The sequence below is a fragment of the Phycomyces blakesleeanus genome, assembly GCF_001638985.1.
Source record: "Phycomyces blakesleeanus NRRL 1555(-) unplaced genomic scaffold PHYBLscaffold_6, whole genome shotgun sequence".
NCBI lineage: Eukaryota > Fungi > Mucoromycota > Mucoromycetes > Mucorales > Phycomycetaceae > Phycomyces > Phycomyces blakesleeanus.
The window spans coordinates 1,152,834-1,165,726 of NW_017265139.1; the positions used below are offsets into that span (position 1 = coordinate 1,152,834).

General features: G+C 35.7%; 4 protein-coding genes across 4 annotated transcripts; 2 read left to right on the forward strand and 2 right to left on the reverse strand.

Annotated features, from left to right (window-relative positions):
* Positions 1-163: 163 nt before the first annotated feature.
* PHYBLDRAFT_143087 (hypothetical protein) lies at positions 164-843 on the forward strand (the record flags this gene model as incomplete). Its single annotated transcript, XM_018430934.1, has 4 exons — positions 164-202; positions 250-339; positions 394-466; positions 605-843. 4 exons carry the CDS (start codon positions 164-166, stop codon positions 841-843), a joined length of 441 nt encoding a protein of 146 aa, XP_018294142.1.
* Positions 844-1,914: 1,071 nt separating this feature from the next.
* Positions 1,915-4,387, reverse strand: Gpa2B (G protein alpha subunit; the record flags this gene model as incomplete). The annotated part of the gene is made up of 9 exons (XM_018440063.1): positions 3,725-4,387; positions 3,479-3,674; positions 3,139-3,281; positions 2,810-2,938; positions 2,626-2,755; positions 2,365-2,518; positions 2,215-2,299; positions 2,086-2,113; positions 1,915-1,986 (listed from the first exon to the last, which is right to left on the reverse strand). Exons 1-9 carry the CDS (start codon positions 3,853-3,855, stop codon positions 1,915-1,917), a joined length of 1,068 nt encoding a protein of 355 aa, XP_018294143.1. The 5' UTR covers positions 3,856-4,387.
* Positions 4,388-6,381: 1,994 nt separating this feature from the next.
* QCR9 (ubiquinol-cytochrome c reductase core subunit 9 QCR9) lies at positions 6,382-6,911 on the forward strand. The gene is made up of 2 exons (XM_018440064.1): positions 6,382-6,559; positions 6,695-6,911. Exons 1-2 carry the CDS (start codon positions 6,401-6,403, stop codon positions 6,731-6,733), a joined length of 198 nt encoding a protein of 65 aa, XP_018294144.1. The 5' UTR covers positions 6,382-6,400; the 3' UTR covers positions 6,734-6,911.
* A 182-nt stretch (positions 6,912-7,093) lies between these two features.
* On the reverse strand, positions 7,094-8,660 carry PHYBLDRAFT_123400 (hypothetical protein). The gene is made up of 6 exons (XM_018428926.1): positions 8,586-8,660; positions 8,313-8,457; positions 8,111-8,233; positions 7,940-8,037; positions 7,602-7,814; positions 7,094-7,411 (listed from the first exon to the last, which is right to left on the reverse strand). The coding sequence occupies exons 1-6, from the start codon at positions 8,640-8,642 to the stop codon at positions 7,136-7,138; spliced, it is 912 nt and encodes a 303-aa protein (XP_018294145.1). The 5' UTR covers positions 8,643-8,660; the 3' UTR covers positions 7,094-7,135.
* Between the last annotated feature and the right edge of the window lie 4,233 nt (positions 8,661-12,893).

The window sequence follows — 12,893 nt, forward strand, 5'->3', positions numbered from 1 at the left end:
TTCTTTTATATTTTAATTTTTGATTCTTCCTTTTTTTTTTAACTGACCGACCTATTGAATGACTGACTGACTGACTGAACTTGGATGTCAAGTCAGCTTCAAATATGGGAATTACTCAACGCTATTTATTTTTGCTTTTTAATTTTTGCTTTTTTTTTTAATCATGTCAGATTCAGATGATTCTGAAGAATACGATGAAGAAGTAAACATCTTTTTACCATTAATAACACAGCTCATGCTGTTGTCTAGGTTTCATACGTTATAATGGATGTTGGCAGTGATTGCAAAGCTGATGTTATTGCAAGTATGGCAAAGGCTAATGGAGGGGCCCGCATCACTGTGAGTATAACTCTTATGATTATCTTTGGCTCACGTAAAAAAAAAATCCTATAGGATCTTGAGGCAGACACTGTATATTTCCAAGCAGGACCCTACTTCTTTGTAGGTGCTTTGGATGAGACTGTAGGTGAAACAATGGTCTTTGAGGTTGAAGAGAGCAAGTTTGAGAATACAGGCAAGTTATAAATGTAAATAAATGAATGAAATATTTTTTAACCTATTACTTATTCATATATATATACTTGATCTACCAAAAAAAAAATAGGTCTCTTTCCACTTCTTAATTCAATGAAATACAATAATGAGGAAAACCAAAAACTTGCACACATCAAGACAACCTTCAAGTGCAAAACAACGCGTGTGCTAATGATGGATAGGATTGAAATAGCCAATCAAGAAACACAGAATGGAGAAAAATCAATAGAGCATATGGATATCGACCAACAAAATGAGGGCCCTCAATTTGATGGTCTTGGAAATGCTTTATTAACTGAGGACAATTAAAAAAGATATATAAATATAAATCGATATATACTTATTGTCTTGCTACAAAAATTGAAACATGGCTTGTTTTCTGCTATTTATTTTTATTTATTATTTTTTTTAAAAAAAAGGTTGATATTAAAATGATGCAAAATCACCTCAATTATGAGGGGATTACGGTATGATCAAATCCATGACTATGTGACCACAACCATGACAATATCTTTAAAATAAAAAGTAACTTTTCGAAATGATACAAAATGATCTTTTTAAAAATATCAATTTTTTGAAACGAACAAAAAATTAGATTTATAGTATGTTTATTTTCATTTTTTTTTAATTTTATAAAGAATATATATTTTCTAATAAAAAATATAAATATTGTAATCATAAAGAAAAATGGATGTGCTACCCAGAATTGCACCCGACACCATAGGCCAAGACGAAGCTTGGGACTAACTGCCCGGCGCACCCTTCTGTGTGCCTAAATTCAATCTGCAATTGCTTGACGATTTCGTTGTATCTTCGATAGCCACCGAGGTGGTCATCTCACACGAATGCTTTTATTACAATTGGTATTTTTTGCGTTGTATAATTAATTTTTTTAGGATGAAAACAATGGTTCCTTTTATACTTTTTTTTAAGAAATCTTCTGAAAAGTTTTTTTTTTGGATGGCGCCGTGACTTGGATTTTATTGGTCTCCGTCCAATCAAGACGGTTTTGTGTATAAAAATTTAAATTTTGTACTGTCTTTTTCTTTTTTTTAAATAAGCAATTTTCTCCGACTTTTTTTTTTCATTTTATTTTATTTATATTATTATATTGTATACACATATACACGTTGTAATAGCAAGAATTGATCATATTAAATATATATATATTTTCAAGAAGAAGAAGAAGAAGAAGAGTATTAAAGTATTATAGTGTTAAAGTATTATAGTGTTATAGTATTATAGTATTATAGTATTATAGGTTATAGATTATTGTTACAATTATTATTATGAAAGAAATAAAAGAACTACATGGCTTAAAAATCCACTATAAAGCAGATAGATGTATAGAAGAAAAGGCAGGATATTATATTATTATTTTTAAACCATGCCAGACTCTCGTAATGCATTCTGTACTATGGTTTCCTTGACTGCAGCAAATACAAAACGAATCTACATACAAAGAAAGAAATTAAATTGAATTAAATGCATATTCGTTCATATTGATTGATAAAATTCTTCTCGCATCAAGTCTTTCTTTCTTTTACTTACATTTGTTGTGTCAGTAGCTTGGGTGAGACTAAATGTCAACATAATTAGGATTAGGCAAGAGGTTGATTTTTATTATTCTTGAACCAATAACAGTAAATAGATATAACTTGACTATATGATCACACTTACTGTGGGTAAATGGTTAATCGGGCACGATTGGTTTGTAAGAAACGCCACAGTATATATTTGGCTGCTTTCTTCGGATCATTGCCTCCTACAAAACATCACAATTGAATTGAATTGAATGATCATTGTTATTATCATAATCGTCTCCCATACCTTCATAATCTGGAAAGCATATGCTAAGTGGAATTTTCTGGATTTTGGATTCAAACAAGTCTTGCTTGTTCAAAAACAATACGATTGAAGAGGTCAAGAACCACCTGCTATTAATAATTGATTCGAAAAGCGCCAGGCTCTCAAGCATACGATTCTTTAAAGAATTATTATTAATAAATATTGTTTAATATCAATTAAAACTATAGTATTTAATATATATTTATATATTTTTTTAAAAAAAAATGAGTTTGTGGTTATTACCTGTTTTGTTTCTTCCAAAAGCACTTGGTCATATTCACTCATGGCCACGCAAAATATAACAGAAGTAACGGCTTCAAAGCAATGGATCCATTTTCTTCGTTCTGACCGTTGACCTCCAACGTCCAGCATCCTAATAAATGTTTAGCTATGTATCTCAACAGAAATAATGTTTATATATATGTACCTTATAGTTAAACTTTCCATCTTGAAACATATTTCTGTAATTCCCGTCGACCTGTGCCTTGCCCGCAAGACATCTTGTTCGGTTGGTATATATCCAGGTTGACCTATTCGATCCAGGGCTTCAAAGAAACTGAAGTTGAAGATCGGATAGAATTGAATTTATTATTTATTATTTATTATTATAATTATTGCAAATTATCAAGTAATTACAGCATTATGCTTCTACGATTCTTATGGCTATTGTACTTATTATCATTATTGCTATTTAGAAATCAACACACAATCTACTTTGATAGAAAACGTCATCCAAATTCAATCTTGTCAACTTACTATGGTGCAGAATCCATCAAGTAAAATTCAGTTCCCCTTTCCTCAATCATCTCTAATATGACAGGATTATTCCACAGACGAGCAGCACTCCTGACAAATGCACGATCCAAACTAGGCTGTGCAATTCCGGGGAATGCATAACGCTCTATACGTTTCATATCCTTTAATATAAAACAATATTAGCAAACAAAGAACATATAGATATAGATATGCATGCAGGTGTGTATGTATGTATGTGTGTGTGTGTATTTTATTCCTTTATTCTTTTGTTCCTTTTTGTTCCTTTTTTTTTAAAAAAAAAAAGATAGAAAGAAAGAAGGCTTCTTTAGACACACACCACGTGAAGACTTGCCTCCAATGTCTTATTATCCGTAAATAAATAACCGAATTCCCGGGTAGCCTGTACTAATGCTTGGGCAGATTCTATAATGTTTCGAAACACAATGACTCTCCAGCCAAAAAGCTCCTGTTTTGAATAGCCATTCTGATTGATGATCTTCATTTGCTTTAGGATCGTTGATTTTCCCGATTCTCCACTTCCTGTTGTTTGAGATGAGCTTAATAATCCAAATACGTTTTTATTCACTCACCGAGGAGTAGTATTTTGGTCTGGGTATTTTGTTTAATACGCTCATTTTCTAGTTCTTTATTAATTTCGCGTTGACGTTTGCGTTCTTCTGTGGAATCGTTATTGTTGATAGACAGGCATGACCCCATGCTGCTTGGGCAGTTGTCATCAAGGTCAGAAGGGAAAGAGAGAGAAAGAAAAGGATATTTTGTCAGAAGTCCGACTATTTGTAAAGATATGTATATGCGTGTATGTATGTATGTATATATGAAAGAATTGACTTTTTTGTATTATATTATTTTGGTTCGGTTTGGTTTGGTTTGGTTTGATTTGTATTATAGGTGTAAAGCTGTGAGAAAGGAAGAAGGGTAAAGAAGTTGGGATTTTAGAATATTGGTGACATATATATATATTTTACGGGTATTCAAAACAAGGATTGAAAAAAAAATCGATACTTAATCATAGTGGGTGCACGGTTCTTTTTTAGGCGCAAGTTTGCATGTTAAAAGATGCCCGAGAAAATCAGTGGATTTTACGCTAAAGTACTTGCTTTTGCTATTGAATTGAGTCGAATTGAGTGGGGGAATGATCGATCGAATGAAGAGCAAATTGTACCCAAGGATCTTCTTGTACAAGTGGCTCGTGTCCACCTTATTATAATTACAAGAAAAATAAAATGCCTGAGCAACCAACCAATCTTTTTTATATATATATTTCTTTGATAGATTATCATTGCTCATATTTAGCTTAATTTTGTCCAATATTTTGTCTGCTGTTCAAGATTACCTAAATTAAACATCTTGCTGACTGAATATTTCATGTGGTTGGTTTCCTTTTTGTTTGTAGATTGTCCCCACACACACACACACACATTATTACTACTCTTACTATGACCACTATCACTACCACTACAAACACCATACAAATGCTTCAATCCTACTATTCTTTTCTTTTCTTCTCACTTTATATATATTAAGAAAAATCAGCCACTTTTTAATATTTTTTTTGGATTCTACAAAACATACTTCCATATATTATTGATCAGCCAAGCCTAAAGATCATGCAGAAGCTGAGCAAGACACACAAGCACAAAAGAAACCAAAAACTTCTAAAAACAGATGCTTTTTGATACGTAACATTGCCCATCCAATTATCCAAGTATGTCAAGTCTCTTAATAAAATTTGAAACGAAATGAATAAATATTATAGAAAAAAATCAAAGAATTTAAACCAACTTTTCCTTTCTCCTCCTATGCTGCCCAAAGCCTAAATTCATACAAACACATATTACACACACATACACATAAAGGAAATAAGGATATAAAATCAAATCAAATCATCAACAGGCAACTTACCTTAAGGACATACCAATATACATAAATACACTAGTAGCCGGAATAAACCAAAACTATCCAATCTTCTAAACACTGTTGTATTTATATAAAACAATCCTTTTTTTTTGTATGCTGTATACAAGTCCTTCCTTCTCTTTCCCTTTTCTGCAGAGGTGCCTAATCAAAGTCAACCAAATAGTAAGCTCACTCCATTAATCATTCACATTCTTTATTATTATTATTTGAAGATAATGTTTGAGCTTTTCATTTATAAACACAAAACAACAAAAACAACAACAACACCCAAAGCGGCTTTATACATTTGTCTTGGTATACTTCTAGATTTTAAGTAAAAGTTTAAAAGTTTAAATATTTGGATTTATAATCTCTTGGACAAAATAGTTATACACATAAAAATCATTTTAATACAAGATGTGATCATTATTAAACACCAGACGTTATATTTTCACTCTTCATGAATGTTCTTTAATGACAAAGTTGAACAAACATTTAAATCCTTTGTCTACATAAAAAAAAATTGGGCATTTCTGAATCCCCCTCCTTATAGTGATAGTCTGAAGAATCTGCTCACAGAAGTGACCCTTTGTAATATGGCCAATGTAACTAATTCTTGCACAGTTGCCTAGCTACATGTATGCTAATAAAGAAGAAAAAAAAACCAGGCAATTGATATGTATGCTTAGATGTTTAATTATCTATATGCTGCAAATATGCGAGTTTTTGTATATATAATTTCGCACAGTAAAGAGATACCATAGGATATTGGCTAGACTAATTGCTTTAAAAAATATTTTAATCAAAAGAAAATGAACATTAACAAATCAAATATATATATATATATACAAAATTCTGTATTTTTTGTATATGTAATTAAGAATAATACAGAATAATAGTTGATTGAATACCCTCTTTTGATTTTTTAATTTTTATTTTCTATAGTGCCTTTTTCAAAATTAGTGCGCATATACTACACACTACTATATGCACACATAGAATAAATATACCCACTGGCCAAGAACAAGAGCAAGGACAAGAAGAAAAGAAAAGAAAAAGTCTTTTTTAGTATTTTTTTTTATTTTTTTATTTTTGTGTGTATATTTGTATCTGTGCTTATGTTTATGTTTGTGTGCATCTGTTTGTACCTGTACCTGCCTGTGTCTGCCTGGCTGCCTGGCTGTGTGGGTGTGTGAAGCTGTGTGTGTATGTTGTGTCCCCCCAAATGACAGTGTGACGTCAATTATGTTTACTTTCAAATCTTGGCCCTTGCCAAATATTTCTCTACTAAGTGACACATTTTTTTTTATTTCCTCTTCCTCTCCCCACTCTTTGAATAATCATAATGCCTTCCGCTGCCGCTAACGGTCTTACCCGCACTATCTACAACACCATCTTCAAGAAGAACTCTGTCTTCGTCACCTCCATCTTTGTTGGTGCCATTGGCTTCGAAATGGCCTTTGATACCGTCAGTGACAAGGTCTGGGACAATGTGAACAAGGGCGTAAGTACAGCACGGGAAATTTCCAGCAAAAAAAAAGATTTTAAAAAAAATTGAAAATAAAATGTGTACTTAACATTACTATTATTGTCTTTTTTTTTATTCTATTGCTACTATTACTATTCGAGGAATTTATAGAAGCAGTGGAAGGATATCAAGGACAAGTACGAGCAGTAAAGAAGAGTAGGAAGATGACTACAACGACGACGACAAAGAAGAAGAAAAAGACAATTAAAACGGTCAGAAAGACGGACAGACAGTCGCATCACTCCTCTATCTATCTCTCTACATCTACCTCTCTCGCACTATCCTTGTATCGCCAATAAAAAAAAACGCACCATTTTTTTGTAGACGCCTTTTTTTATATTATTATTGTTTTATTTGTCTATTATTATTTTTACTCAACGACGACGACAAACAGCAATAATGGCAGTAGCCGCAGCAACAGCAGCAGCAACCCAAAGAAGAAGAAGAAATGATGAGGGAAAAAGAAAAGGAAATATGAATGAACCACAGGCTTTTCAAGGAATGGGAGTAGGGAACAAATGGGGCTTTTTATTTTATTTTATTTCTCTATTTTTACTTTAATTTTGGGTCGTTGGAAGATAGTTGGTCCAGTAACCGACTAGCGATCTCCTTGTAGTGAGCTGCAAATTGACCATCAGGTTGAGATATAACAATAGGTGTGCCAGAATCTGACAATTTGCAAATATCTGCGTGGAGAGGAACTTCACCGAGAAATGGGATTTCCATCTTTTCAGCCATTCGTGCTGCTCCGTCGTGACCAAATATGTGGGATTCGTGGTTGCAGTTGGGACAAATGAAGAGGGACATGTTTTGGACCATACCGAGAATCTAATATTGTTGCGTGTGGGTGAGCGAGTGAGTGAGAGTGAGTGAGTTTGTATTTTTTTTTAAAAAAAAAAAGCGAAAAGAAATGAAAACGAAATCAAATATACACGTTGCAAGAATGAGAGATTGGATAGAAGCTTCTTATTGTTACTTTTAAGAAATGAAACACAGAGAAATAGATAAAGATACTTACAGGCACATTAACCTTCTTGAACATATTGACTCCCTTTACTGCGTCAATAAGTGCAATATCCTGAGGGGTAGAAATGACGACAGCGCCATCCACTACAACCTGTTGACTGATAGTCAATTGAACATCTCCTGTACCTGGAGGCATATCGATAACCAAAAGGTCCAAACGTCCCCAATCAACCTCATGTAGTAATTGTTGAAGTGCCTTCATAACCTACAACAATTGAAATTTTTAATATTAATAAATGATAATAACAACAAACAAGCAAACTAAAAAACACACACATACACACATATAGTGTAGTGTAGTGTAGTGCGATATATGTGTATGCTTCTTACCATCAGACCTCTCCACACAATAGGCGCCTCTTTATCTACTAGGAATCCCATAGACATACACTTGACACCATAGTTTTGTAGTGGAATCAGACGATCACCTATTGTTAATATGTAAAGTCATGGGTACCAGTACTTTTGATACAATAAAAAAACAGCAACAAAAGATCTCACCTTTTTCTGTCAGATTAGGTTCACCACTGAGGTTCATGAGGGAAGGGATCGAAGGTCCAAATATATCAGCATCAAGGATTCCAACCTTTTGCTTCATTCCAGCTGCTGCCAATGCAATGTTGACTTTTTTTTTTAAAAAAAAAGACGTTGATTAGCAATGAGGTTCTTTCTGTGTATACATATTATTTAGTGTTGTGTGTACCTGCAGTAGTGGACTTTCCAACACCTCCCTTTCCGGAGGAAACAGCAATGACATGCTTCACACCAGCAATGGGCATTTTCTTTGGTAACCCACGCTGGGCACGTGGTATGGTTGGTGGCTGCTTGACAGCTGGGCGATGAAGTCCCTGTGATAAATAAGGATATGCGTATATATATATATATATATATATATGTGTGTGTGTGTGTTTGAACGAAAATAAAATGACAGAGAAGGTTAGGCGAGTAAATATAGTGGTGTATTGTAATCCTTTACAAGAGGGTTTTCATGGAACAGGGTGCGTGATGTTGACAGAAACCGCCTGGCAAGCATAGCAAGGTCTCGGGAAGGAGAGTCGGAGAGGAGCTGGCAAAGTAAGAAGCACACAAAAAGTATCTCGAGAGAGATAATGATACCCTTTGTTCTTGCCTATGAAAAGGAGAGTCACACAATGCCTGTAAAGCAATTGTATCAAAATAATAATAATACTAATAATCAGAAAATAGTTACAGCTGTTGTTTCTTTCTTTTCTTGACTATATAAAGATGTATCTTATATATTACTATTCTTCTTCTTCTTCTTTACTTAAGTGGTGGGAATATTTATTCAAAATACAATAATTTACAAATATCCAATTAAAAAAAAATGTTGTATATATATATATGTGTGTGTGTAGCTTGTATGTTTGTATGTGTATTCGAATTCATGTTTATTTATGATTGGCCCACTGTGCTACATATGAGAATGCAGCAAACTCTTGCTGTTCGTTCATTGCCATATTCGACTCAATTGGTGTCAGAGCTGGACGTTCACGAGTGAATTCTTCATCAAAGTTGGAGGTATCCAGACGTCCAGTGATGGAGGGGTAGAAAGGTGGAGTAACACGCTTGTGCAAAAGGTCATCCCAGTTGACACCGCGGTAGAATGGATGTGCTCTAATATCAGCAGCATCGTTTGGACCAGCTCCAAGGCGCTTCTCGGGATCACGGTTTAAGAGCTATTGTGTAAAATAACAATAGACAAATCAATACACCCACTTATATAGAATATATGTATATGCATCTTGAAGTTATTATTTTTTAACAAAAAAATTGGGATACTTACACGCTGGCAAATAGAAACAGAGTCTCTAGACATGTTGATGGGATAAAGAATATCATCTTCAAGAATGGCATCAAAGATTTCGTCTTCATCTTCACCACGGAAAGGAGACTGTAGATAGCAATAGTGTGGGTTAACTTTTTCATTTCAGATACATATATCTTCACTTACTTGTCCAAGCAACATTTCGTAAATCAGAACACCATAAGCCCACCAATCGACTGCTCTGCCGTACTTTTGTTCTAACAAGATTTCTGGGGCCATGAACTCTGGAGTACCACAGAAAGTACCTGTGGTCTGTCCATGCCATATGTTTTCTTTGCACAGACCATAATCGGCAATCTTTATGTGACCATCCAAACCCAACATGATATTGTCTAGCTTCAAATCACGATAAATAATGCCTTGGCTGTGGAAGTACTCTAATGCTAGCAATACTTCACATGCGTAAAACCTAAGGTTTTTTGTTGTGGTTATTTATCTTGGTAATATATATATATATATATAAGATTACTTACTTTGCACGACGTTCTGAGAATGGCTCACGCTGGATATGCCACATAAGATCACCACCACTAACGTACTCCATTACAAAGTAAACACGAGATTCAGTTTGGAATGTTGAGTGAAGGTTGATGAGGAAAGGATGTCTCTCGCGGTTTGCAGCCTGGAATACACGCTTCTCGGATTTAAGACTTTGATTTTTTTTTAAAAAAAAAAGCAATGCAATAAGTATTATGTATTTAGAAATCGTACCACCAAATATATATATATATATAAATGTGAGTGAATCGAAAACTAGTTACGATTTTATCTTACCTCTCCAGTTCATCATTGTCAATGATGAATCTCTTCTTTAAGACCTTGATAGCATATAACGACTTGTCATACTTTTCTTCTGCCAGCATTACCTATCCACGCAATTAACCGAACCCAAATGAAGGTTAATAAATCAACATTGGTATTGAGTTGTATATATATATATATATGTGGGTGTGTGGGTGTGTATCTTGCTTATTACCTTTCCAAAATTACCCTTTCCGAGAACAGCCAGGAAGTGGAAATCATCCAATGTGACTTTGCGAGACACCTTTGCAGGGGCAGGAGTAATTGTGGGAGATATACCAGGAGCAACGACCGGAGACATGTTCTGGGGAGACGGGGGATGGTTCATGTATTGTGGCACATGAGGAGGCTAATTGACAGCAAGGGAGCGAACACTTTTTTCTTTAGTTTAAATATTATCAAAGAAACAAAAGCGAATAAAAAAGAAAGAAGAAAACGCTGACAAATTCTAAACTTACTCTTTGCATCATATCATTTGAATAAGATGGGTTGAATACTGGGCGATGGTGCTGTGCTCCAGGACTGGGCATTGAGTAAGGGTATTGAGGCTGGACTGCAGGAGAGTTTGTGGGTCTAACTTGAGGATATGATTGCTGCTGCTGTTGTTGCTGCTGCTGATATTGCTGCTGCTGATAATGCTGTTGCTGTTGCTGTTGCTGCTGATAATGTTGCTGCTGTGGAGGCTGTTGATAGTTACCATAAGGTGGGGCTCCTTGAGAATGTGCGGGGTACATTTGATGACTACCGTGAGTAGGCAAAGGGGGCATTTGCATGTGCATTTGTTGAGATCCTGGAGCCATCACAGGTGAGTTGGCACCACTATGGGAAGGGCTATTATGGACAGACATCTGGGCCATTTGCGCAGTTGGAGGCTCTGTTGACACTGATGGTTGAGGGGCAACAACAGGGGAAGAAGGTGTACTAGGACTGCTCTGACTAGGCTGTGGTGCTGGAGGAGGTGTAGGTGTAGGTGGAGGAGGTGTTGGAGACGAAGGCGAATCCTCTGGCCGAGAGATTCTGTGCTTAGTAGATGTAGAGACAGTTGGGCCTGTCTCGTAAGTTCTACGCTTAGCTGCCTTGATCTCGGCCAACATTTGGTTGGCTTGCTCCATAGACAGACCGCAGAAGTCAGGTACAAGATGTGCACATTTTGTGTGGCATGTGATGTCACATTCTAATCCATCAAATATCGAATTAGCAACTCAGTTGTCGAGTCCACACACGCGCACACACAAAAAAAATACACAAATCTATATAGATACCCACCAGAACACTTCTTGGATCCTCGAGAGCCGAGGGGGAGCATATACCCACAGTGGCAACACCAATTGGCGCCAATATTTGTAATAGGTTCGAAGCGATGAGGAATTCTGTGGTTCAGTTTATCCATATCAGGATCCTAAATTTGATTTAACGGATTACACATACATACATATGCCAAAATTAAGCAAGCTTTACATTTAAGCAATTTTTTTTTGTCTAGCACTTACTGCTTCAACCTGAGCTCGTGAAATACACTTGGTGACCACCTTTTGGTAGCACTTTTTGTGACATGTGTATTCACAGTCTGCAAGAATATAGACGTGTATATATATATATATATATATATATATATAAGCCGATCGAGTGAATTTAACTAATCATCTTTAATATTACCTTCACACTGGAATCCGCTGTTCACTAAAAATTCGCCACACAATGCACACTTCATGATGTTGTAGAATTTCTTTTCCACAAACTGGTGGCCATTCATTTCATGAACTTCTTCACGTCTCTGACGGACAGCACCAGCACGACCAAGCTTGTCAAGAGGACGACGATTGGCAGTTTCACGGACTAAAATAAACACACAAATACACGCACGCACGCACACAAGAATTATTAAGTATCAGCCCCTCCAAAATGAAAACAAACAAACAAACAAACAAATTGAATAAAGAAAATTACCAAAGTTCAAACGCAAGGCCATTTGTCCCAGTGGCTCAATGTCAAACCAGGCTTCGATGCCTCCATCCGATGACTCTGTGGTACCATGGTTCTGAGCCGAGACGAGAGTTTGGTGGTGAGCCATTGGTGATCCTCCAGAGGCATCGTGCTGCTGCTGGGCCACTTCTGCCTTGACCCAGCCAGGGCCGCTTTCCTGCTGAACTTTGCGTCGACGGAGACCTTCGGCAATATCGGTGATCTTGAGCCAGAAGATACCAATAGGCAGATTGCGCTCAAAACCCTGATCGTAGATTGCGATCTCTACTTCGGATGCCTTGTTTACATGGATCTCGCACTCTTCAAGCCACCTGTCGTTTCTGGAGGGTCTGGTGTGGTACACTTCATTACCATCGATCTTGATGTACACAACTGTGTCTGGAGATTTGATCATCCGGGTTGGTGCGTGGGCCAGTTCATGAGCTTCAATAATCTGCAGCACAAGTTTTCCGGTAACTGGACGACGGATATTTGGTGGCATGCGGGCCGCTGGTGGAGTTTCCAATTCTGTGGATCAATAATTAATAAATCAAACGCGTACAAATAAAAAAAAAGTATTTATATTATTTATATTATATAGAATATATAATATTATTATTAAAATTAAAAAAAAATTAAATCAAATCAAATCAAATCAGATTTTAACATGAGACA

Bases quoted from the DNA above. Each gene is read 5' to 3' on its own strand.
- QCR9 (XM_018440064.1), top strand. From the start codon at position 6,401: ATGCCTTCCGCTGCCGCTAACGGTCTTACCCGCACTATCTACAACACC. The intron at 6,560-6,694 runs GTAAGTACAGCA...AGGAATTTATAG, and splicing joins GGGACAATGTGAACAAGGGC to AAGCAGTGGAAGGATATCAA.
- PHYBLDRAFT_123400 (XM_018428926.1), bottom strand. From the start codon at position 8,642: ATGCTTGCCAGGCGGTTTCTGTCAACATCACGCACCCTGTTCCATGAA. The intron at 8,038-8,110 runs GTGAGATCTTTT...TATTAACAATAG, and splicing joins ACCTAATCTGACAGAAAAAG to GTGATCGTCTGATTCCACTA. The intron at 7,815-7,939 runs GTAAGAAGCATA...CAATTGTTGTAG, and splicing joins TTGTGTGGAGAGGTCTGATG to GTTATGAAGGCACTTCAACA.